The sequence below is a fragment of the Geotrypetes seraphini genome, chromosome 1, assembly GCF_902459505.1.
Source record: "Geotrypetes seraphini chromosome 1, aGeoSer1.1, whole genome shotgun sequence".
In the NCBI taxonomy this organism is placed as follows: domain Eukaryota; kingdom Metazoa; phylum Chordata; class Amphibia; order Gymnophiona; family Dermophiidae; genus Geotrypetes; species Geotrypetes seraphini.
In genome coordinates, this window is record NC_047084.1 from 148,666,552 (window position 1) to 148,692,359 (window position 25,808).

The 25,808-nt window shown below is 45.7% G+C and overlaps 1 protein-coding gene across 7 annotated transcripts in view; it reads right to left on the reverse strand.

The window, feature by feature from the left end:
• Positions 1-25,808, reverse strand: part of INPP4B (inositol polyphosphate-4-phosphatase type II B) — an 812,760-nt gene that overhangs the window by 92,921 nt on the left and 694,031 nt on the right. For all 7 annotated transcript variants that reach the window (XM_033939865.1, XM_033939855.1, XM_033939874.1 and 4 more), the window contains 2 exons: positions 8,737-8,877; positions 7,031-7,128 (listed from right to left, as the gene is read on the reverse strand). In XM_033939865.1, the coding sequence (XP_033795756.1) occupies positions 7,031-7,128; positions 8,737-8,877 (239 nt within the window). The remainder of the gene's footprint in view (positions 1-7,030; positions 7,129-8,736; positions 8,878-25,808) is intronic.

Sequence of the window (25,808 nt, forward strand, 5' to 3'; positions counted from 1 at the left end):
GAACTCTCAGGAAATCTATCATCATAGCTGGCCGAACAGGCATGCAGTTATCTCGCTTTTTCACTTGCTATCGATGAAAGCACAGACAACACTGATACAGCGCAGCTGTCCATCTTTATACGTGCTACGAAGACCGACCTCTCTGTCACTGAGGAACTTTTGGATGTAGCTGCCATGCATGGGACGACGACTGGTAGAGATATATTTGAGGCTGTGGAGAAATCTATAAATAATTTTAAATTACCCTGGGAAAAGTTGGTGGGGCTAACTACCGATGGCGCACCTTCAATGTGCGGAGAAAAGAAAGGCTTGGTTGGACTAATGAAGGAAAGAATGCAAAAAAGTCACTGCCACACACCCTTGATTACTTATCATTGCATTATCCACCAAGAGGCTATGTGTGGAAAAGTTCTGGACATGAATGACATAATGACCACAGTCATTAAAACTATTAACTTTATAAGGGCACGTGGCCTGAATCATCGCCAGCTCCAGCAGTTTTTACAGGAGGTGGGTGCAGAGCATGGAGACGTGCCATACCACACAGAAGTAAGATGGCTGAGCAAGAGCGCAGTCCTCAAAAGATTTTTTGAGCTCAGAGAACAAATTGCTCTTTTCATGGAAAGTAAAGGAAAGCCCTTGCCTGAACTGTCGGATCCCGCCTGGCTATGTGATTTTGCTATGATGTGTGACATATGCGAGCATCTCGCCCAACTGAATCTGAAGCTGCAGAGACGCAAACAAGTCATCACGAAGATGTCTGACATGATCACAGCATTCCAGCGTAAACTTCAACTATGGAAGTCCCAACTGGAACAGGACAATCTTGCCCACTTTCCCGTTTGTTTGAGTATCTCAACCACTATTTCTGGTACTTTTCCTTGCAGTCGGCTGGCTACCAAAGTTAGCCGTTTACTAAGTGAATTTGAGCGGCGCTTCTCTGACTTTAGAACACAGCACTCAGGCTTTGACATCTTTGCCAATCCTTTTACAGTTGATGTCAACAATGTGCCCCATCACCTTCAGATGGAGATAAACGAGCTTCAGTCTGACAGTGGCCTGAAATCAAGGTTTCAGGATGTTGAAATTGAGGACTTCTACCCTCTACTGCCCCCTGACTCAATGCCAGAGCTCCGACTTCATGCTGCCCGTATTCTATCCATGTTCGGGAGCACCTATCTTTGTGAACAGATGTTTTCAATAATGAATCTGAACAAAAACAAGCACAGATCACGCATTACCGATGACAACCTCCATGCTGTTTTGCGGGTTGCTACAGCCCAAGAAATAAAACCGAACATTGACTCATTGATACGGGGAAAACGGTGTCAGACATCTAGCCAGAAAACAAAACAATGAGCATTTTAGGTACATTCCAATATTACTGTTTTGCTTGATACCAATATTACTGTTTTGCTTGATAGCATGTGAGTTGGTTAACAGCACTGTTAAGGAAAAGATTGTTCCACTCATTTTAAATTCACATTTCTGGTTAACATTGTCAGTTTATGACTATTCAGTAAACCATTCGGCCCGCGATTTAGGCCGGATTTTAGATTTTGGCCCCTTCTCTGATTGAGTTCGACACCCCTGCTCTAACCGGTGGGGAAGCAAAATTCAGATGTGCGCTTCTCTTATATTTGTTTGTTGTGAAAGAGAAAAGGTCAGTTATATATTTAGGGGCCAAACCGTATAGTACCTTAAAGCAAAAACATCCAAACTTGAACTTCACACGCGCCTCCATCGGCAGCCGTTGTAGAAGTCGGTAGGAAGGCGTTACATGATCGAACTTCTTCAACCCACATATTAGCTTGACCGTCGCATTTTGTACCAGATGCAATCGCTGCATATTCTTCTGGGAAATTGCCAAATGGGTAATATTACGGTTCATAGACAACCCCGCGAAAGACAAAGGCGCGCGCCGACAACTGAGCGCAAGACGGAGGCGCGCGCCTAAGAAAATTACAGTTTTTAGGGGCTCCGACGGGGGGTTTTGTTGGGGAGCCCCCCCAGTTTACTTAATAGAGATCGCGCCAGCGTTGTGGGGGGTTTGGGGGGTTGTAACCCTCCACATTTTAGTGTAAACTTAACTTTTTCCCTAAAAACAGGGAAAAAGTGAAGTTTTCAGTAAAATGTGGGGGGTTACAACCCCCCACACCCCCCACAACGCCCCCACAACGCGGCGCGATCTCTATTAAGTAAAGTGGGGTGGTTCCCCCCACGCCCCCCTGTCAGAGCCGTAAAAACAGTAATTTTCTGCGGCGCGCACCTCCGCGCTGCGCTCAATTGTCTGGGCGCGCCTTTGTCCCGGCGCGCTTTTGACCTGACACCAATATTACAGTAATCAAGTTGATTCAGTATGAGGGATTGTACCAGAATTCTAAATGACGACACATCAAAGTATGCTCTAATGGACCAAAGCTTCCAGAGGGTGTGAAAACTCCACCCGGTCTTTCATGGTCAGGCTCTGGTCCAATGTTACTCCCAATACCTTCATAGTAGATTGAATAGGATAGCTAAGATTATTGATGCACATTGATGCTTTAGTGTCAAGCGGGTGTGGCGACGCTACAAAAAATTTTGTTTTTTCTGAATTAAGCTTTAGTCTGACTTCAATCATCCACTGCTCCATCAAATTTAGTACTTCTGTTGCTTTAGGGGTAGCTTCCGAGAGAGAGGTAGTGAATGGGATAATGATCGTAAAGTCATCTGCGTAGCTAAATAATTTTATCCTCAGTTGGGACAATTGCGCACTTAATGAAGACATGTACACATTGAAAAGCAATGGGGATCGTGGCGACCCCTGCTGTATTATCCATCAAGATTATCTAAGCAGTTTTACAATCAGGTACTCAAGCATTTTTCCCTCTCTGTCCCGGTGGGCTCACAATCTATCTAACGTACCTGAGGCTATGGAGGACTGAGTGACCGCCTAGGGTCACAAGGAACAGCGCGGGGTTTGAACCCACAACCCCAGGATGCTGAGGCTGTAGCTACAAACCACTGCACCACACACTCCTCCTTCCTTATTGTAAACCGCATAGAACTGAGAGGTACTGCGGTATAAAAATTAAATTTATTATTATTAGGACAGTTTTTAGGATTTTAGGCGTGCCGTGGACTGCCAGAAGAACTAACAAATCAATTCTGGAAGAGATCAAACCGGCTACGTCACGCGAAGCCCAAAAGATGAAGTTACGACTGTCTTATTTTGGTCACACCATGAGAAGGACAACATGTTCGGGAAGATCGAAGGAACCAGGCGAACAGGGCGACCAGCGATCAGAGGGCTGGACACGTTGAAATCAACCATGGGGGATGACGCTGGAGGAACTTTCCGGACTAGCTCAAAATCGATTTCTTTTTAGATCCGCAACCCTTCAAGTCGCTAGGACTCGAGCACGATTCAATGGCACCTAACAACAAAAACGACATTAGCCACTTACTTAACTAATTACGATGCAGCTCCTTCCACACTCGGCTCAACTTCCACCCACGGACCTCCCCAACACCACCTAAATAATGCAGTCTGTGGTGATTTCAGTGGCACTCTCCGGTTAAGCTGAATATCATTGCTTAGGTGGTCACAGAGGACATAATTTGAGGTTGAGGGGTGGTAGATTCAGGCAGATAGGTCACAAGGTTTCACAGCTGAATTTATTCAAGAAAATTTTATTTAAGAATTTTATTTAAGAAAATAAAATGTGCATATAAATTATTAACAATCCCCCCCCTTCCTTTTACAAAACCGCAGCGTGGCTTTTAGCGCCGGCCGTGGCGGTAACAGTTCTGACGCTCTGACACTCAGGAATTCTATGAGCGTCAGAGCTGTTATTGCCACAGCCGGCACTAAAAACCGCGCTACGGTTTTCTAAAAGGGGGGTGGAGGGGGGAGTCAGTCTAGTAGGAATAGATATATGGCAGCAAAGGGGTTCCTGATGGGGGAAAGGATACAGCATTTATTTATTTAAAGGATTTCTTAACCGCCTATTCCTAGGCGGTTTTAAAAGGAAAAACATACGTAAAATAAAAACATGGAAAAAAAACACAAAATTTATTCAAACAACAAACATTTCAAATCATTCAAAAAGAACATTATTTACAGCGTTCAAATGTATGCCTATACAGAAACCATTATAATCTAGAACAGACATGGGCAACTCCGGTCCTCGAGGGCTGGAATCCAATCGGGTTTTCAGGATTTCCCCAATGAATATGCATTGAAAGCAATGCATGCAAATTGATCTCATGCATATTCATTGGGGAAATCCTGAAAACCCGATTGGCTTCGGCCCTCGAGGACCGGAGTTGCCCATGTCTGATCTTGAATCATCATTTATCAAAATGCTTCCACAAAGAGCATAGTCGTAAGCATTTTCTTAAACTTCTGATGGTCCATAAGGGCTCTTAGCGGACCAGCATGTGTCATGGAATATTTATTCCAGCCCTGTGTGTGTCTATGAATATATCTATATGTACATTTATCTGTGTCTGTTTGTTTTATTTATAGCACTTCTACCTTAACAGAGCGTCCCAAAGTGGTTTACAAAGTTAACAATGTACGTAATTAAAAAAAATATTAGATGTAAGATGCTAATATTAAATCAAAGATTTTCTTAAATAGAAAGTCTTAAGGTTACAGTGAAACAAACTATAGGAGTCAATACTTCTGCTCTCAACTGGAAGAGTGTTCCATGTCGAAGCTGCCATAAAAAGAAAAAGACTGTGGCCTCCTTTAACGAAACTACGATAGCAGTTTCTAGCGCAGGGAGCCGTGCTGACTAGCCTGCGCTGCTCCCGATGCTCATTGAGTTCCTATGAGCGTCGGGAGCAGCGAGGCTCTCTGTGCTAGAAACTGCTATCGCAGTTTCGTCAAAGATGGTGTGTGTGTGCTTGGGTGTGTATTAGAGAGTTGTGCGGGGACAGAAATCCCACCCATTCCCGCCAGGATCCTCTCCGTCCCCACCAGGATCCTCTCCGTCCCCACCCGTCCCCGTCAGTATCCTCTCCGTCCCCACCCATCCCCGCAAGGAATTACCTCCATCCCTGCCCGTCCCCATAAAAAGCAGCAATTACTTCTGACAGGATCATCAATTCCACAGTTTCTTTTGTGTTTCCTTGTTGAATCTCTTTGGTGGAACCCTTTTTTTTTTTTTCTGTTCAGGTAATTAACTTATAAACCCCCTCTTTTACTAAGGTTGATGTGTCCATTATATTATATGGACGAACCCTGCTTCCAAAGCCTTCCATCCCCGTGGGAGTCCTGTGGGCCATGCAAAATATTTGCCCGATTAAAAATTAAAAAAATTAAACTCCCCCCTCCGAACAAGTGCTCCGAACACCCCTCCCTCCCCAAACCCCCCCAAATTTGCCCCGCAGCCATCATTTAAAATTATGGCAGGAAGGTTCCCACTCCATCCTGCCAAAGGTCCCACCCAGTCATACAAAAACTAATGGCAGGAGGGATGCCAACTCTCTCCTGCCATCCCACCTGGACGCTCCCTTCCCATTCCCAGTCTCCTCCCCGTACCTTTAACAGAGCAGGTGGGGTGCTCAATCCCTCCTGCTCCAATGCCTCCCGCGACAAGTCTGAGGCCTTAGGCCCCGCCCCGGTGCATCATGTGATGCATGGGGTGGGGCCTAAGGTCCTGATGGGCTCAGGCACCTTGGGCTCCTCCCTTAGGAGAGGCCTGGGGCGCCTCAGCCAATCAGTGTTATCCTTAGGGAGTATCTAAGGAAATCCCTGAGTGGCCAATCAGGGACTCACTAAGGAAGTCCATGATTGGCTGAGGTGCCTCAGGCCCCTCACAAGGGAGGAGCCCAGGGCACCTAAGCCAATCAAGGCCTTAGGCCCCGCGCATCACATGATGTACCGGGGCAGGACCTAAGGCCTCAGACTTGTCACGGGAGGCATTGGAGCAGGAAGGATTGAACAGGAGGATGATGTAAGGTACTGGGAGACATGTGGGGGTATGGGGGATTATTTAAGGTACTGGGGTGGCACGTGGTTATATGGGGGGATGATTTAAGGTACTGGGGCACATGGGGGATGATTTAAGGTACATGGGGATGATTTAAGGTACTGGGGGCACATGGGGGTATGATGTATGGTACTGGTGGGCACGTGGTTATATGGGGGATGATTTATGGTACTGGGGGGCACGTGGTTGTATGGGGGATGATTTAAGGTACTGGGGGCACATGGTTGTATGGGGGATGATTTAAGGTACTGGGGGCATGTGGTTGTATAGGGGGATGATTTAAGGTACCGGGGGGGAGGGTGGAGGCCTACCACTAGACCACCAGAGAGGGGTACAGGGTACAGAGCCTGGCAGGGAGGGGGTCAGGGTGCAGAGCCTGGCAAGGAGTGTGGAGTTGGGTGCAGAGCCTGGCAGGGAGAATTTGGTTCAGAATGTTTTTTTCTTGTTTTCCTCCTCTAAATCTAAGGTGCATCTTATGGTCAGGTGCATCTTATGGAGCGAAAAATATGGAAAATGACATCTAGCACATGTCCTCAATCCAGTTCTCTGGTCACCCAATCAAAATATTCAATCAGGTTCGTTTGGCACGATTTACCTTTAGTAAAGCCATGTTGCCTCGGATCCTGTAACCCATTAGATTCTAGGACGTTCACTATCCTTTCTTTCCATTATTTTTCCAACAACAATTTTTTTCCATAACAATTTTCAGCTGAAAATTAATTGTTGGTCCAAGTCATTACTACTTGGATAAGCAGTTATGAAAATTGAGCTCAATAATTTTATTTTTTTTAACTTTTTATTTTTTTTATTTTTTTATCCATCCGAATATAATCTCCATCAAAAAGCAATTGAAGAAAATAAACACACAGCACAACAGAGGAAACAGCAATTGCTACTATCCTGTAGATTAGGAAAAAAGACTCAAGAATATGGTAAAGAAAAAAGGTGACCCAATTAACACTCCTCGTCTCATGGCATGGAAACTGCCTAAAAGACAAAATGCTACTTCATTGCAGGTTTTGACCCAGGTCGATTAATTTCATACTTACAGTCAGGAGGCAATTTTTCTGTGAATAATTTGTAATATTCCTTTAGGGATTCAAAATTCTCCTGGTTAATGTTTTCTTGCAAAGAGATGTCGCCAAACCTGAAATGGCAGATAGAAACGAGAAGCATACTTCCACAATGCAATCGTCACACTGTTCTCAGTTAAGGCATTTATTCTGGGCCGGATTCTTTAAATTGTGCTCTAACAAGGGCACCAGAAAGGGTGCAATTATATAAAGGGCCCATACCCTTGACAGAACTGTGCTTAGTGCTGGCAGACTTACGCCTGCTGAAACCTGGTGTAAATGCTGGCATTCAAGTTGGACACGCTGACCCAGAATTCTTTAACAACGCAATTTCCTGGGATGCCCCTGACACGCCCATGTCCCTCCCATGGTGATGTCTTCTTTTGGACACCCAACATTATAGAATAGTGTGCCGCAATTTCCTTGCTCCAGAAAGGCTGGAACCAAACGCTGCAGCTCCGCCAGCCCGCTCTTGAGATGGCAGAACGAAAAGAGGTGGACCATCCTCCCATGGGACTCCAGAAGAAGTCGTGGGCTGGGAGCTGGATGCAAACTTTTTAGTATTACCAGTGATGTTTCTCCATCTTGGATGGCAGATACATGACTTTGAGAAACTGTCTTGCATGCTGTGGGTCAACCGTCAAAGTTCACAGGATTGTGAACTTGGCTAGAAACTTTTTCGTAGACATTCCTCATAAGAGCTTATTTGACGCATTGACTCTTTTGAATGCTAGTAAACCAGTCTGTTCATTTCTAGGACATGACGGGCCTGATTCGATAAATGGTGTCTAAAATCGGTAGGCACAGTCGAAAACAGCCCCTATTGAATGTCAAATTAAGGCGCCGTTTATAGAATCGTGCGTAGCCGCACCAAATTAAACTTAGGTGTCGGTGGGCATCATAATGTCAGGTGCCTGGGCTTGTCTAATTAGATTAGATTAATTAATTTACTGGTGCCTAACATAGACATTTACTGACGCCCAAGTCATTCCATGCCCAAACTCTGCCCCCTAACCACGCCCACTTTTGGGGTAGGTGCCTCAGTATAGGTTCTGCGAGGCGCCATGTCGATTTTTGCACCGAACTTAAATGAATCTTTATTAAATGGCTTTTAATGGTGTTTTCACGCCATTTAAAACAAACAATTTTGAATTCCGCGCACAAATCGGTTAGTCGTCGCCAGACGCCGTCGATCTAGGAGCCTACCGGCGCCTAGCCTAGGTATCACTTATAGAATCAGGGCCGAAATGTTCTTACCTTCTAAAATTAAAGAGTTACACGCACCGCATTCCAATGTCCAAACACCATTGTATGTCTTTTATTTTGAGAGGTGAATTTAAGTCCTCGTCTTTGTCTGCTGAGCCACTAGATTCAGGGCTCCTTTCACAAAGGTGTGCTAGCGTTTTTTTGCGCGCGCTAGCCGAAAAACTACCGCCTGCTCAAGAGGAGGCAGTTGCGCACGTTAAGGCCCTAACGCAACTTTGTAAAAGGAGCCCTCAATTAATTAAACTCAACAGTTGCACGCAAAGTGGAAGTTAGGCTAGCTGACTCTTCAGTCCCTTGATTAAAGCAACCACCATCTGTGCACATTGCTTTCGGCTTGCACGGTATTGTGAATTTTGAATCATATGAGATGCAAAAAATCTCTGGAAGTGATTTCCATCCTTACACCACATCCTTACCTCTCGGCAAGTGTTTGCTGCTCGTTAATGCCGATATTAAATAATACCGGACACACATGAAGCAACTTCCCTCCTTTGATCTCTTGGGGCAGCAACTCAAACATCTTCCTTGGAAGCTTGACCTCTATGACGTAATGGTCCCTGAAAGAAAAACAGGAAGCCATATGGGATGGGAACATCCTGTTCGACAGAATTCCTCACCGGCTTCTCGTTAAACTACAAAGGGATTTACGCTCATTAGCACTCATTTAGTTCACTAATGCATCAGAAAAATTTTTAATGCACACACACTCATGTTAATGCATGGTAGCCTACGAACTAATGCACATACAACCAATTTGCAAACCCGTATGTTAAAAAGTTCAAATACACGCTAAAAAATATATTATTAAAATGAATGGGTGAAATGAACCAAAGCAACCGGGAGATTCGGGGAGAAAAAGAACAATCAGTCAATCTAAAAACAAAATAATTAATTTTTGGCCTGTGCACATGCCTACAGCAAACAGAGGTACCCAACAATTTCCAAGTTCTAATGCCTTTCTGTGAGCTATTTGCCAAGCTCTATTACGTGTTTTAACATTGTTTTTTTAAAGAGAATTCAACACATAATGGTCAGTATCTATAATAATAAAACCCTAGAGCGCGCATGCGCTGTTCATACTTCGTGATTCCTAGCGCCGTGAGGTGTGCTTCTGTGTCAGTCCTCACGGCGCCTGCGCTAGCTGGAGGCGCGTGTGCCAGTGACTCCTCCCTCCTGGCTCAATCGTCCTCCCAAGGTGAGAAGGACAAAAAAGTTTCGTCTCCACAGGGGGATTCGGCGCTCGCGACGGGCTGCGTTTTCCCGCCTCAGCCTCTCAGCTGGCGTGAGCACTGTGGCGTGGCCAAGTCCGCCGCTTAGTAAACATAAATAAAAGGGCTTCGCCGCCGTAACCAGGCTCTGCGCAGACAAATGAAGAGTTAACGCTGCCCAAGCGCCGCCCCCTGTCGTCCCTGCCTAAAATGGCGGAGGGCTCGAGTCTCGCAGCGGTCGATCGCCGAGCCGTCGATTTCTCGCCAGAGGGCGGGGTGACGATGGAGTCAATGTCTGCTTGGGAGGAGGCAGGAAGGCGGCCAAGGGCGGCGAGTTGCAGCAGACCGGGGGGAGGAAATATAGCCAGCAGATAGGCCAGGCTTGGGCGCAGGAGGGACGCAGGCAGGCTGGCTTCAGGGGAGGGGTGGGACAAAGGCTGAAAGACAGTAAAGGGGACATAGGGAGGAAGGAAGGAAAGAGAGGCAGAGAAGGGGTGGGGGTTGTAAGCATAAGAAACACAGAAAGGTCTGGACCAAAGGGGAAAGACAGGAGGCAGATGCTGGACTATGAGAGGTGCAGACAGGGAGGGGGGGGGAGGGGAGACCCTGAGGAAGAACAGAGAGATGGAAGATCATAACAGAGGAGGAAGAGAGAGACAAAGAAAAAAACCCAGACAGACATCTTTAGCACCCGTTAATGTAACGGGCTTAAAGACTAGTTCAAAATAATACGATTGGCCAGAAATGGCCATTGACCAGATAAATCGCTCGTTCAGGGCTATCTACCAATTTTCAGTGGCATTTAAGTGGTTATCTCCACTGAAAATGAGCAGTTAGTACCTAAGGGAATGCCGGCTATTCTGGGGGCAATCTGGGGCAGAGCTACCCAATGGCTGCTTAAGTGCCAATATTCACTGCTTAAGTGACCAAGGTAACTGGAAAAAAATGGAACCCCATAAAAATCAGACCTATGTTTATGCCACAATCCATGGCCATGTGTTAGTTGGTGCTGCATAAATTGAATATTCAATGCTGAAGCCCGGAAATGACCTGGCATTGAATATCTGGGAATAACGCAAGCGACGGTCAGCAAAACGCTCAGTACTGGAACTTCTTTGTTTACTCCTTGATCCTTCGATATTAGCATATTGCAGACTTATATAAGAACATAAGAATTGCTGCTGCTGGGTCAGACCAGTGATCCATCGTGCCCAGCAGTCCGCTCCTGCGGCGGCCCTTAGGTCGAAGACCAGTGCCGTAATTGGGTCTAGCCTTACCTGCGTACGTTCTGGTTCAACAGGAACCCGTCCAACTTTGTCTTATATCCCTGGAGGGTATTTTTCCCTATAACAGCTTCCGGAAAAGCGTTTCAGTTTTCTACCACTCTCTGGGTGAAGAAGAACTTCCTTACGTTAGTACGGAATCCATCCCCTTTCAACTTTAGAGAGTTCCCTCTCTCTACCTTGGAGACGATGAACAACCTGTCTTTATCTGCTAAGTCTATTCCCTTCAGTATTTTGAACGTTTCGATCAAGTCCTCTCTCAGTCTCCTCTTTTCAAGGGAGAAGAGGCCAAGTTTTTCTAACCTCTCACTGTACGGCAACTCCTCCAGCCCCTTAACCATTCTAGTCGCTCTTCTCTGGACCCTTTCGAGTAGTACCGTGTCCTTCTTCATGAACGGCGACCAGTGCTGGACGCAGTATTCCAAGGATGTCATATCTCCAGGAAGGCTAATTCCTAAAGAGTTTATTATCCATAATTTTAAATTCCTGTTAAACTTTAATATCAAAAGCATTTATTTGGAGAACTCTGTTTACTATACAAGATTATAACTGCATTACTTGGAATCGCATTACACATACAAAAAAAATAAAGAATACAAAAAAGTAGCACCCCCCCCTTTACAATCCCCTGTGGCCTAGTGGTGTAGCCAGGATAGGAGTGATTCCCAGTCACTCTTGTCCATGCCAGCTCCACTCTCAAAATGGTAGTTGTCACTTCCTGCAGCAATCTCGTAAGATTGACACTAGAGGTAATGGCAGCCATTTTGAAAGCAGAGCCATCATGGGCAGGAGCAACAGGGGATCATTCTTGCGCTGACTACACCCCTAGACTGCCAGGGATTGTAAGATAGGCCTGATGGAGGTGGGCAGGAAGGAGACACAACTCCTGTTCGGAGGGGAGGGTGACAAACAGGATAAAGCACAATTTTGGGGGGCTTTTAAAGTCAGTTTTGGCCAAAACCGAAACCATGGCCATAGCTTTTTGGCCGAAACTAGACAGAAAATGGGTTCTGGGCCAAGTTTCAGCACGGTAACTGAAATTCAGTTGGCCTCTATCCCACGTTGAAGTCACTTCCTGTTTTTGAGAGGCAGGCCTGGGACCAGCAGAGCCGTTGGCAGCACAGGCAATAGGGAAGACCCCATGACTTCTATCTCCTAATTTATGGTGTGACTAGAAGGACTGGAGCCAAGGGCAACTGGGAGAGTGTGTAGGCACTTCATGCACACTGGTTATGGCGCTGGGCAGCAGGAGCCATGATTTAAATCTGTTTTTCTGACACTGGGTGGACTCCACCTTGGGATATACGCTCCAGAACTATGGTGGCAACCCATTTTTGGGGGGTTGCACTTGCCACTCTTTGCCACCCTATGCCACACCTACTGTTCTCGCCCTAACAAAAAAATTAATTATATGAACGTCTTTGAATCCTAGTGTTCCTGCTGGACAAGCTTATTGCATTCGAATAACTTAGCTACCCGTGTTGCTTCCTGCAGTCTCTTATCAGTATAAGAACTCTTTCTGCTGGCAATTAATTTGATTATAGAAATTAATTTGTGTACACCATAAAATTATGCTTGCTCTAATTTACTTTGTTGTTTTATTTTCTGTGAGATATCGCTTCAAGAACCAATATAAAAAAAAATCATGAGAATGAGGTCAGAAATTACTGCTGTCTTCTGGGAGTTCCAGAAGTTTTACACAATCAAAGAGATTTCTGAGTTCTAGTGTTAATCTTCTATGAGACCAGAAGACCATTTTGGAAATAGAATGATTGTCTATTTTTCCTCTACACTCCTGCATATTTAAGAACATAAGAATAGCCTTACTGGGTCAGAACAAAGGTCCATCAAGCCCAGTAGCCTGTTTTCACAATAGCCAATCCAGGTCACTAGTACTTGGCCAAAACCCCAAAGAGTAGCAACATTCCAGCATCTCAAAGAAGAGCAAGATTCCGGAACCCCAATGAGAGCAACATTCCAGAGCCGAGATTGTGATGTCAAAATGCCTCATTCCACAGTGCCTCAGAGCCAACCTCATCAGTGATGTTACAATAGCTTCACTGTCCTATACCCAAGGAGAAGCAACATTCAGAAACTGCCCGCAAACGCTCCTACAGCCACTTCATCCCCCAACTCTGGAACCAACTCCCCCCGCAAATCAGATTACAGAACTCATTGATGACCTTCCGGAAAGCTGTAAAGACCCTCCTCTTCAACTAAAATTCCAACTGCAATCAACCCCCATCGTCCTCTAAAATGCTCCCTTCCTCCTGCACCCACTTCTCCTATACTTAAGTTGCTGTATAGTCTTTGTATTGTTCAAATGTATTCCACTGTGAATATTCGCTTGTAACCCGTTCTGAACTCCTGGAAGGACGGGATAGAAATTGAATAAAATAAATAAATAAATTCCATGCTACCGACCCAGGGCAAGCAGAGGCTTCCCCCATCTAATATAATAAAAGCCTAAGCACGCATGCGCACTCTTACCAGGGTGTTCCCGTTTTCTGTGCGCTGTAGGTCCCCGCAGGTAGGAGTGCGCATGCGCGCTTCCACGCATCTCTCTCTCTCTCCCAAGGCGGATATCGGCTTCAGGCAGCGCGGAGGATGTCAGCCGCAGAGGCTCTTGGCGTCTGCAGGCCGCGGCGGCTGTCGGCGCCCATAGGCCGCCGTGGCTATCTGCGGAGGGCAGACGCGAAGTAAGGGGTGCTGCTGGACAGGGGAAGAGATGGGGGGAGAAAAAGGAAGGGAGGCCTACTTCTGGACAGGGGGACAGGAAAGAGGTGCTGCTGGACAGGGGGGAGATTAAAAAAAGGGAGAAGGGGAGCAGTAAGGGGTGGTGATGGACACAGGGAAGGTAAAAGGAAGGGAGAATAGGTGGACAGCCGAGGAAAAAGAAAGACAGAAATACAGAAAGCGGCTAAGGAGAGAGAGAGAGAGAGAGAAAGAAATAAAGACAGACACACACACATATATTCTAGCACCCGTTAATGTAACGGGCTATAAGACTAGTGACTTAATAACAGACTATGGACTTTTCCTCCAGGAATTTGTCCAAACCTTTCTTAAAACCAGCTACGCAATCCGCTTTTACCATAACCTCTGGCAACGCGTTCCAAGTTTATTAAAAATTTGTTTTACCGCCAAATCAAAACTTCTTAGCGGTTTACAGAGCAATAAAAAGGGTTTTACAAAAAAGTAACAAGGCAAAAAAACCCATAAAATAAAAATCAACAGACTCATAACAGGCAAGAACAAAATTACTAAACAAAAACAGGAACAAAAGGAATTAGGGTAGAAATACATTTTTGATAGCAAAGAAAGAACAGGAAAAAGGGAAATACAGTAGGTAGGGGAAACAAATTCTTTAAGTAAAAAAGAAGAATCGAATTCTTTGAAAAACGGAAACAGGCATTCCAGAGCTTAACTATTCTCTGAGTGCAAAATATTTTCTCCTATTGGATTTAAAAGCATTTCCCTGCAGTTTCATCTTGTGTCCCCTTACTTCATTTCTTTTTTTTTAAAGAATTTTAACAGCTACACAAAAATAGTGCCCAGCCCTCTCTCGGTCTTTATGGCGCTGATCAAACGCAGTATGGAAATCAGAGCTCCTGAGAACTCGTCCTTTTCGTGACAGAAATTATCCTGCTCGGTGGTACATAGTGTCTACACCGCTTTGAAGGCTGAGTCTTTTTTACAAAACCAAAGCGTCCCACTGCTTGTGTCGAGCTCCAAAATGTTCAACGGTAGCGCCGGGCCAGAAAGAATTATTCCTGCATTTCTCAAGACTCCTTGTGGGAAACAATTTTAAATTAATCTTTACAATACTTCGTTAATGGTTTCCACACATCCTGAAACTTCTTAAAATAACCCCACTGTAATGCAATAAACCTTTCCATTTTATAGATATGACATAAAGAGTTCCACCAAAAGTTATAATTTAATCTCCTCCAATCCTTCCAATTATATGTAATTTGCTGAATGGCAACACCAGTCATTATAAGTAATAATTTATTGTTATTCGCAGAAATCTGACTTTTTGCTCTCATTTCCATTCCAAATATCACAGTATCATAGGATAATGCCACTGGGTTATCTAATAAATTATTAATTTGGTCCCAAATTGATTTCCAAAAATTCATAATACATGGGCAATGAAACAATAAATGATCTAAAGTTCCTACTTCCAGATGACAATGCCAACATCTATTAGACAAAGAACTATCTAATTTTTGTAACCTAACAGGGGTCCACAACGCAGGGAGGGGGGGATTTTATTATTACATGTTTTATATGATAATGGAATATGTGAGAAGGAGGGGTGGGATAGGGGAGGGGATAAGAATTTATGAAATGTATCAATGATTGTTTGTAAGTGATGTATTTATTGTTAATGTGAATGAATATATTATAATACTTAATGTAATCTTGAAAATGAATAAAGAATATTAAAATAAATAAATAAACTCAGGTTAGAAAGGCAAAAAAAAAAAAAGACTCCTTGTGGGAAGCATTTACAAGAAGATGCGTTTCTTCTGCCCGTGTCAATGACCTCGTTTTTCTTAATTAGTCTGGACGGTCTGCCCACCACACTGTGACTATCCTAGCTATTCATTTTAATACGTTCTTAGGAAGCTCCCGCATTGAAAGTGCATTGTCAGGAATAATGAAGAAGAATAGGGATGTGGATTAACCCTCCCCCAGCCCAGTGGAAGAAATGCATTTTTTTTCCTGGAAACTGTAGCTCTTTGTACTGAATTTAATTTGCAATCATCTAAGATACATGACCCTATTAAGACAATTCCTCCCCCTCCAAAAAAAACAACAACAACCCTGCAACACTGAAAACATCCAAAGTTTTAGATTACCGTATTTTCACGTGGATAACGCGCACCCGTGTAAAATGCGCACACGGGTATAGCGCGCGGGGAACACAAATTTATGTAAAGAAATTTTTATATACCGCGCACACGGGTATACCGCGCATGCCGCCCCGGCTCTCCATTCGCTGCCCCGACTCTCCTCTGGCTGCCCCGACTCTCCTTTCACCCGCCCCGACTTTCCGTTCGCTGCCCCGACTCTCCGTTCGCTGCCCCGACTCTCCTTTCACCTGCCCCGACTTTCCGTTCGCTGCCCCGACTCTCCTCTGGCTGCCCCGACTCTCCTTTCACCCGCCCCGACTTTCCGTTCGCTGCCCCGACTCTCCGTTCGCTGCCCTGACTCTCCTTTCACCCGCCCCGACTTTCCATTCGCTGCCCCGACTCTCCTCTGGCTGCCCCGACTCTCCTTTCACCCGCCCTGACTTTCCGTTCGCTGCCCCGACTCTCCGTTCGCTGCCCCGACTCTCCGTTCGCTGCCCCGACTCTCCTCTGGCTGCCCCGACTCTCCTTTCACCCACCCCGACTTTCCGTTCGCTGCCCCGACTCTCCTCTGGCTTCCCCGACTCTCCTTTCACCCGCCCCGACTTTCCGTTCACTGCCCCGACTCTCCTCTGGCTGCCCCGACTCTCCGTTCGCTGCCCCGACTCTCCTTTCACCCGCCCCGACTTTCCGTTCGCTGCCCCGACTCTCCGTTCGCTGCCCCGACTCTCCTTTCACCTGCCCCGACTTTCCGTTCGCTGCCCCGACTCTCCTCTGGCTGCCCCGACTCTCCTTTCACCCGCCCCGACTTTCCGTTCGCTGCCCCGACTCTCCGTTCGCTGCCCTGACTCTCCTTTCACCCGCCCCGACTTTCCATTCGCTGCCCCGACTCTCCTCTGGCTGCCCCGACTCTCCTTTCACCCGCCCTGACTTTCCGTTCGCTGCCCCGACTCTCCGTTCGCTGCCCCGACTCTCCTCTGGCTGCCCCGACTCTCCTTTCACCCACCCCGACTTTCCGTTCGCTGCCCCGACTCTCCTCTGGCTTCCCCGACTCTCCTTTCACCCGCCCCGACTTTCCGTTCACTGCCCCGACTCTCCTCTGGCTGCCCCGACTCTCCTCTGGCTGCCCCGACTCTCCTTTCACCCGCCCCGACTTTCCGTTCGCTGATCCGACTCTCCTCTGGCTGCCCCGACTCTCCTTTCACCCGCCCCGACTTTCCGTTCACTGCCCCGACTCTCCTCTGGCTGCCCCGACTCTCCGTTCGCTGCCCCGACTCTCCTCTGGCTGCCCCACGCTGCGCCACGCTGCTTCCTCTTCCGGAGGTCCCGCCCTTTCTCTGACGTCAGAGAAAGGGTGGGACCGCCGGAAGAGGAAGCAGCGCAGCAGGGCTCAGAGAAGGGGCAGGACCGCCGGCAGAGGAAGCAGCTGGGCTCACTGGCATCCGGAAACAAGGTAGACAGCTTCTCCATGGGGGAGGGGGGGAGGCTGTGGGGGTGCGAGCGGTTCTTCGGGTGGGGGTGCGAGCGGTCCATCGGGGTGGGAGTGCGAGCGGTGGGGGTGCGAGCGGTCCTTCCGGATGATGAATCGGGCGTCGGGGGGGGGGTGGGAACTATGTAAAAAAAATTTTATTTAGTGCGCTCACGCGTATAACGCGCAAGGTTATGCACGGTTTGTAAAATCGTATATAACGCGCGCGTTATATGCGTGAAAATACGGTAGTCAATAATGAAAAAATATTAGGCCTTCATATGCCACAAATCTCCTCTAATTTACTTTGCAGCTGGTGAATTTCAGAATATTATAGTGTTATTAATCTAACTTGTTCGCCCTATTTAATATCCTTCTACACTGACCTCTTGTTCATTTCCTGGCCTTTTTCACCTTCAGCCATTAGGATGACAAACACAATAACTTAGCTGTCTAGGAAGGCAGCAGACAGAGGGGACGCCGCAGAGACATGTATTTGTCAGCACATTTTCATCTTTACCATGGCTTAAAAACGTAGAGCATGATGAAGCAATTTAATGCACGCTAACCTATGGATTAACGGGGAGAGTGTGGCGCAGTGGTTAAAAGCTACAGCCTCAGCACCCTAAGGTTGTGGGTTCAAACCCAATCTGCTCCTTGTGACCCTAGGCAAGTCACTCAATCCCCACATTGCCCCAGATACATTGTGAGCCCACCAGGACATAGAAACATAGAAAAATGACGGCAGAAAAGGGCCAAAGCCCATCAAGTCTTCCCACTCTAGTGACCCTTCTTGATTTTGCTCACCACCCCCTGCCCTTACATCATTAGAGATCCCACATGAATATCCCATTTATTTTTGAAATCTGCCACGCTGTTGGCCTCAATCACCTGCCGTGGGAGTTCATTCCAATGATCGACCACCCTCTCAGTGAAGAAATACTTTCTGGAGTCACCATGAAATTTCCCTCCCCTGATTTTCAGCAGATGCCCTCTGGTGGACGAAGGTCCCATAAGACGGAAGATATCCTCTTCCACCTCGATACGACCCGTGATATATTTAAATGTCTCAATCATGTCCCCTCTCTCTCTTCGTTCTTCAAGTGAGTACAGCTGCAATTTATTCAGCCTTATTTCATACGGAAGATCCTTGAGCCCCGAAACCATCCTGGTGGCCATCCGCTGAACTGACTCAACTCTCAGCACATCTTTCCAGTAATGTGGTCTCCAGAATTGAACACAATATTCCAAATGAGGTCTCACCATGGACCTGTACAGTGGCATTATGACCTCTGGCATCCTGCTGATAAAACCTCTACGGATACAACCCATCATTTGCCTTGCCTTGGAGGAAGCCTTTTCCACTTGATTGGCAGTTTTCATGTCATCACTAATGATTACTCCTAAATCCCATTCTTCCGTGGTCCTAACTAAGGTCTCACCATTTAACGTGTAAGTCCTGCACAGATTTCTTTTACCCAGGTGCATCACTTTACATTTTTTAGCATTGAAGTTCAGCTACCAAGTCGATTACCATTGTTCTAATAGTAGTAGGTCCTGCGTCATACTGTCAGGCATAGTGCTTTTACCTACTATGTTGCACAGTTTGGTGTCGTCGGCGAACAATGATATTTTTCCTCTGAGCCCTTGGGTCATATCACTTATGAATATGTTGAATAGGATTGGGCCCAAGACCGAGCCCTACGGCACTCCACTGGTCACATCCGATGTTTTGGATGGGGTACCATTTACCATCACCCTCTGAAGTCTACCGCTCAGCCAATCCTTAACCCATGCAGCTAGTGTTTCCCCTAATCCCAGCGATTTCAACTTGTTCAATAACCTACGGTGTGGGACGCTATCAAAAGCTTTGCTGAAGTCCAAATACACTACGTCCAGGGACTCCCCGGCATCTAGTTGTCTTGTTACCCAGTCGAAGAAGCTAATCAGATTTGATTGGCAGGACCTGCCCTTGGTAAATCCATGCTGATGGAGATCAAGTAGATCTTCCTCATCCAGGATTGTATCAAGTTTCTGTTTGATCAGTGTTTCCATGAGTTTGCATACTATGGATGTGAGACTCACCGGTCTGTAATTCACTGTCTCTGTCCTGCAGCCCTTTTTGTGGAGTGGAATAACGTTAGCTGTTTTCCAGTCCAAGGGGACTCTTCCCGTGCTTAGGGAGAGATTCAAGAGCACAGATAATGGTTCCGCCAGGACTTCCCTCAACTCTCTGAGCACCCTGGGGTGTAGGTTGCCTTGTCCCATGGCTTTGTTTACTTTGAGTCTTGAAAGTTCGTAGTAGACGCTACTGGGCGTAAACTTGAAGTCTTCAAACGGGTCTTTCTGGCTTTCCCTTGTCCGTAAAAGTGGACCGGATCCCGACGCCTCACAGGTGAAAAACGAGCAGAAGTATTCATTTAGTAGTTCGGCCTTAGTGGAATCCGATTCTGCATAATTCCCGTCCGATTTCCTGAGGACAGACAGGGAAAATGCTTGAGTACCTGAATCAATTCATGTAAACCATTCTGAGCTCTCCTGGGAGAACAGTATAGAAAATTGAATAAATAAATAGTGTGAAAAGTTTCAGCCTCTGATAACCAGAGCTGGTATTGTGACATCATAATGCCTCATTCCACCAATGCCTGAGAGCCAACCTCATCAGTGATGTCACAATGGCTTGATCGTCTTATACTTGGCTCATTTTTGCTACATTTTGGTTTCTAGAGTGTTGCAGTGATTAAAGCTACAGCCTCAGCACCCTGAGGTTGTGGGTTCAAATCCTCACTGCTCCTTGTGACCCTGGGCAAGTCACTCAATCCCCCCATTGCCCCTGGTACATTGGATAGGTTGAGATCCCACCAGGACAGGGAAAAATGCTTGAGTATCCGAATAAATTCATGTAAACCGTTCTGAGGTCCCGTGGGAGAACAGTACAGAAAATTGAATAAATTAATAAAATAATGTGTGTTTACATACTGGAACCTCCTTCCTATCTAGCTTTGCTCATCAATCCTTACACCCCTACATGTACTCTCCATTCTCTCACTGACAACAGGCTTGTCCTACCTAGTTCCTCTAAAGCTCGAAGGAAATTGGTCAGATCTACTGCATTTTATTTCCTGGCCCCAGCGCTTTTAAATTCCCTCCCGCGATATCTAGGTTTAGAAAGCGCCTATTCTTTGTTTCATGCACTACTGAAAATATACATTTGCATGGAGGTAATACCGCTGCAGCTGGCGATTAAAAAACCCAATGCAGCCCTAATGCTTCATAAAAAAGGGGAGAGGGGGTGTTATGTGTATAAATTAGTATGTTTTAAAGCAGTGGTCTCAAACTCACGGCCCGGGGGGGCCACATGCGGCCCGCCAGGTACTATTTTGAGGCCCTCGGTATATGTTTATCATAATCACAAAAGTAAAATAAAACAGTTTCTTGATCAAATGCCTCTTTAGCTATAAATGACAATATTATTATTAAGACTTAGCCCAAAGGAAAGATTTATAAACTATAAAGAGTTTTACCTCATGCAAAATTGTCATTTCTTTAATAAGTTTCAAGTTTATTTATTCATTTGATGAATCGCCTATTAAAATTGCTAGGCAATGTACAAAGTCCATATAGAGAATAATACAAAGAAACTATCAATTAACACAAGTAATAACATAAAAACAAACATGAAAGGGTAGGGAAAGATTAAAGTTTACAATCTTATATTGGTAGAAAGGGTAGGTCAAGAGGTAGGGGACATTAACTATTTTTTTCTGAGGCCCTCCAAGTACCTACAAATCCAAAATGTGGCCCTGCAAAGGGTTTGAGTTGGAGACCAGTGGCCTATAGGAAGAGGAGATGCAAATATTAAGAGCCTTAGCCAATAGGGAGAAGAGGAGATAGTGGATGGGCTATTTGGCCTTTATCTGCCATAAAGTTCTATGACATCACAATGCAAGTGTAAAGAGCCTTAGCCTATAGCAGTGGGCTCAAACCCGCAGCCCGCCAGGTACTATTTTGAGGCCCTCGGTATGTTTATAATAATCACAAAAGTAAAATAAAACAGTTTCTTGATCATAATGTCTCTCTAGCTATAAATAACAACATTATTATTAAGACAGCCAAAAGGAAAGATTTATAAACTATAAAGAGTTTTACCTCATGCAAAATTGCCATTTCTTTAATAAGACATTAACTATTTTTTTTCTGAGGCCCTCCAAGTACCTACAAATCCCAAATGTGGCCCTGCAAAGGGTTTGAGTGTGAGACCACTGTTTTAAAGCCTATGCGTATACTTGCAAACCCCACCTGCGTTCCACCCAAACTCCACCCCTGTACATGCCTGCTAGCGCAGTGAATGCCATCAAGGAGGTTTTCTGTGCCCATGCGGTATTGTCCGGTCTGGCATTGAGCCGCTACGGCGGCTGGCTTGTACTGTGTTTTCCGAGGCTTTTTCCTCCTTTTTACGTTTTAGGGGTCCTTTTAATAAGGCGCGTAAAACCGATTTAGCGAACGTGTGCTGATTTAGCGCACATTAATCGATTTAGCGCGCGGTAAAGATTAGTGCACGCGAAACGCTAAGGTGCCCATTATAGTCTAAGGGCGCCTTAGCAATTAACGAGCACCAATCTTTAGCACGTGCCAAATCGATTAGCGCGCCTTAGTCAAAGGACCCGTTAATTAATTTGTGCATGCTATGTTTGGATAAGTACTAATTACAGTGAAGTTTTCGTTCGGTGCCCTATTTTTGGTGAGAACAACACTGCCTATCTGACATGAAAACTTGGATGTCAAACAACAAACTTCAACTTAACGCCTCTAAAACCGAACTCTTATGGATCAGGAAAAAAAGCACCAAATACACACGTCCTACACTAGTATGGGACTCCACTCTACTAATGGCAACAGATCAGGTACGCAGCCTAGGAGTAACCTTAGACGGACACCTATCCCTATCTGCCCACATATCCCAAGTAATCTCCACCTCCTTCTACTACCTCCGCCAACTGAAAAGGATCAAACCCTACATCTCCACACCTGACCTCGCCCAACTCCTCTACGCATATGTCCTCTCCAGAATGGATTACTGTAACTCCCTATTTAATGGACTAACCAAAAATAATCTCAAACGCCTCCAACGGGTCCAAAATGCAGCTATCCGCCTCCTACACAACCTCAACTGCCATGATCCCGTCTCCCCAGCACTCCGCGCTGAACACTGGCTCCCAATTAGCCAGCGCTGTGCTTTCAAGGCCCCAGCAGTAGCCCACAAGAGAATCTATGCCACCACCCCCTCCTACATAAAATCCAAGCTTCCCATCTACACCCCCACTCGCACCCTCCGCTCAAAATCGGAAATACGCCTATGCATTCCCCCTGGAAGGTCCCTCCTCTCAGAAACTGCCCGCAAACGATCCTACAGCCACTTCATTCCACATCTCTGGAACCAACTCCCCCCTCAACTCAGACGACAGAACTCATTATTGACATTCCGTAAAATGGTAAAGACCCTCCTCTTCAACTAAAGGTCACCCTCAGTCTACACCCCCCCCTTAAACCCCACCTCTCTCTTCCCTTCCCTGTCTAACTTCTCCCTAAATTTCAGTATAGTCCTCTCTTAGTCTGTACTCGGATAAATTGTATCTAAACTCAAATAACTTGTACTAAACTAAACTACTCATACTAAACTAAACGACTTATACTAAACTAAACTACTTATACTTAAACTCTACTCTTAATTTGCTGTATACTCCCTGTATTTAACTACTGCACATTCCTGTATGTCCAAACATTTAATCTATTGTACATCTTATTTGTCTAATTACTCTCCATTGTGTATGTTTATTTGTAGACCGTTCTGAGCTACTGGGAGGATGGGATAAAAATCTAAAATAAATAAATAAATAGAAGAGTTATTTGTTATACTCGTATATTGTTTGTTTTTCACTTTACGGTGTTTATTGGGCTATGTATGAAGTGGCAGAACGTATCAGGCTCTGTGACAGCTTCAGACGTGACGGTCTAACTTTAGGCAATGCCCAAATCCCACCCAAAAACACATCTTCAACACATCCCCATGATATCTGGACGAACTGTCAAGAAAAAGTCTCAAATCTAAGGGCTCCTTCTACAAAGCCGCGCTAGCGGTTTAGCGCGAATAACAGCGCGCGCCAAACCGCCGGCCGCGCTAGCCGCTACCGCCTCCTCTTGAGCAGGCGGTAGTTTTTCGTTCAGCGCGGGGGTTAGCGCGTGATGAAAAGTCGCCCGCGTTAAACCCGCTAACGCGGCTTAGTAAAAGCCCTAAGTTTTGAAAATTGCAGCTTAGATTGTCTTTCTGCCGCTTTGTGACATTGTCCGATGTTTTTTCTGGTTTGAAAATGAGCCCACAGGCATCTAAGGGGCCCTTTAACTAAAATACAATTAAATGCGCAGTTGCCATGGCTCGATGCAAGATTTTACTGCGTTATAACACCAAATTTTACGTGATACTTTTTGGGGACGTTCCCACTATTTTTATTGCAAGGTTATGCATTAATGTCCCCATTAGCATGTGGTACCTGCTGAGAGTTAACATAGGACCACTTAAGCCCATATTCCATAAACGGTGCCTTAACTTAGGCACCTACGTTAAGAGCAAAAGATCATTTAAAAGACCTTTTAAGACCATATTCTATCAATGGTGCCTTACCTTGGTGCCTACGTTAAGAGAAAAAGCCAGTTTAAAAGACCTTTTAAGACCATATTCTATAAACGGTGCCTTACCTTAGGCGCCTACATTAAGAGCAAAGGACCATTTAAAAGACCTTTCAAGACCATATTCTATAAACAGTGCTTTGCCTTGGCGCCTACGTTAAGAGCAAAGGACCATTTAAAAGACCTTTTAAAACCATATTCTATAAATGGTGCCTTACCTTAGGCGCCTACGTTAAGAGCAAAAGACCATTTAAAAGATCTTTTAAGACCATATTCTATAAACGGTGTCTTACCTTGGCGCCTGCATTAAGAGAAAAAGACCATTTAAAAGACCTTTTAAGACCATATTCTATAAACAGTGCCTTACCTTGGTGCCTACGTTAAGAGAAAAAGACCATTTAAAAGACCTTTTAAGACCATATTCTATAAACGGCGCCTACGTTAAGAGCAAAGGACAATTTAAAAGACCTTTTAAGACCACAGTCTATAAACGGTGCCTTACCTTGGCACCTATGTTAACAACAAAAGACCATTTAAAAGACCTTTTAATACCGTATTCTACAAATGGTGCCTTACCTTGGCGCCTACGTTAACAGCAAAAGACCATTTAAAAGACCTTTTAAAACAAATTCCAAGCAACACCTAAAAAACCAGCTCTGGAATCTCACCTATGTAGGTGCTTCACAGCAGCTAACACCACTGTAGATGTGGCTAACCCCAGAAGTGGCGTTAACACCATAAAGCGCCTACCTCAGCACGATTCACGCCAACGGTAAGCATCGGAAATGCAGGCCTTGGAAACCCTGGCCTACATTTCTGGCGCCTATCTTTCCCAAAAGCGTGATTCTCTAAACGGCGCTCTCACGTGACTGGCATATGACCGGCGGCCGCCGTAAATGGTGCCATTCAGGGAATCTGGGCCTTACTGCCTCCTATTTAGAAGCTAGCGTGCAAGCTGGCTAATGTTTCTGATCCCACTCTCTGCCCATGCAATGCCCCCCCCCCCCCCCCGAAGGAAAACATTTGAAAAATGTAGTAAAGTGTGGTTTGCTGAGCAGAAACAGCCAACTACCCTTAATGTAGTTGTACAGGGCCATGGTGAGACCTCATCTGGAGTACTGTGTGCAATTCTGGAGGCCACATTACAGTAAAGATGTGCGCAGAATTGAATCGGTTCAACGGATGGCCACCAGGATGATCTCGGGGCTCAAGGGTCTCTCGTACGAAGAGAGATTGAACAAATTGCAGCTCTACACTCTCGAGGAACGTAGGGAGAGGGGAGACATGATCGAAACATTTAAGTACCTCACGGGACGTGTCGAAGTGGAAGATGATATTTTCTTTCTCAAGGGACCCTCGGCCACAAGAGGGCACCCGCTCAAACTCAGGGGCGGAAAATTTCATAGCGACACCAGAAAGTATTTCTTCACAGAGAGAGTGGTTGATCATTGGAACAAGCTTCCAGTGCAGGTGATCGAGGCAGACAGCGTGCCAGACTTTAAGAATAAATGGGATACCCATGTGGGATCCCTACGAGGGTCAAGATAAGGAAATTGGGTCATTAGGGCATAGACAGGGGATGGGTAAGCAGAGTGGGCAGACTTGATGGGCTGTAGCCCTTTTCTGCCGTCATCTTCTATGTTTCTAGTCACATGGTAGCCCTTTTCCATCGGTTCATAGTCGGACATGCGCCGACAAACGAGCGTCAACAATTCAGCGCAGGACTTCATCGTGCCGAAGAAAAACCTTCTTTTAAAAGGCTCCGACGAGGGGTGGGGAACCCCCCCCCCACTTTACTTAATAGTGATCGCGCTGGTGTTGGGGGTTGGTTGGGGGGGTTTGTAACCCCACATTATACTGTAAACTCAACTTTTTCTCTATTTTTTAGGGAAAAAGTTAAGTTTTCAGTATAATGTGGGAGGTTACACCCCCACACACACCCAACACCAGCACGATCCCTATTAAGTAGAGTGGGGGGTCCCCTCC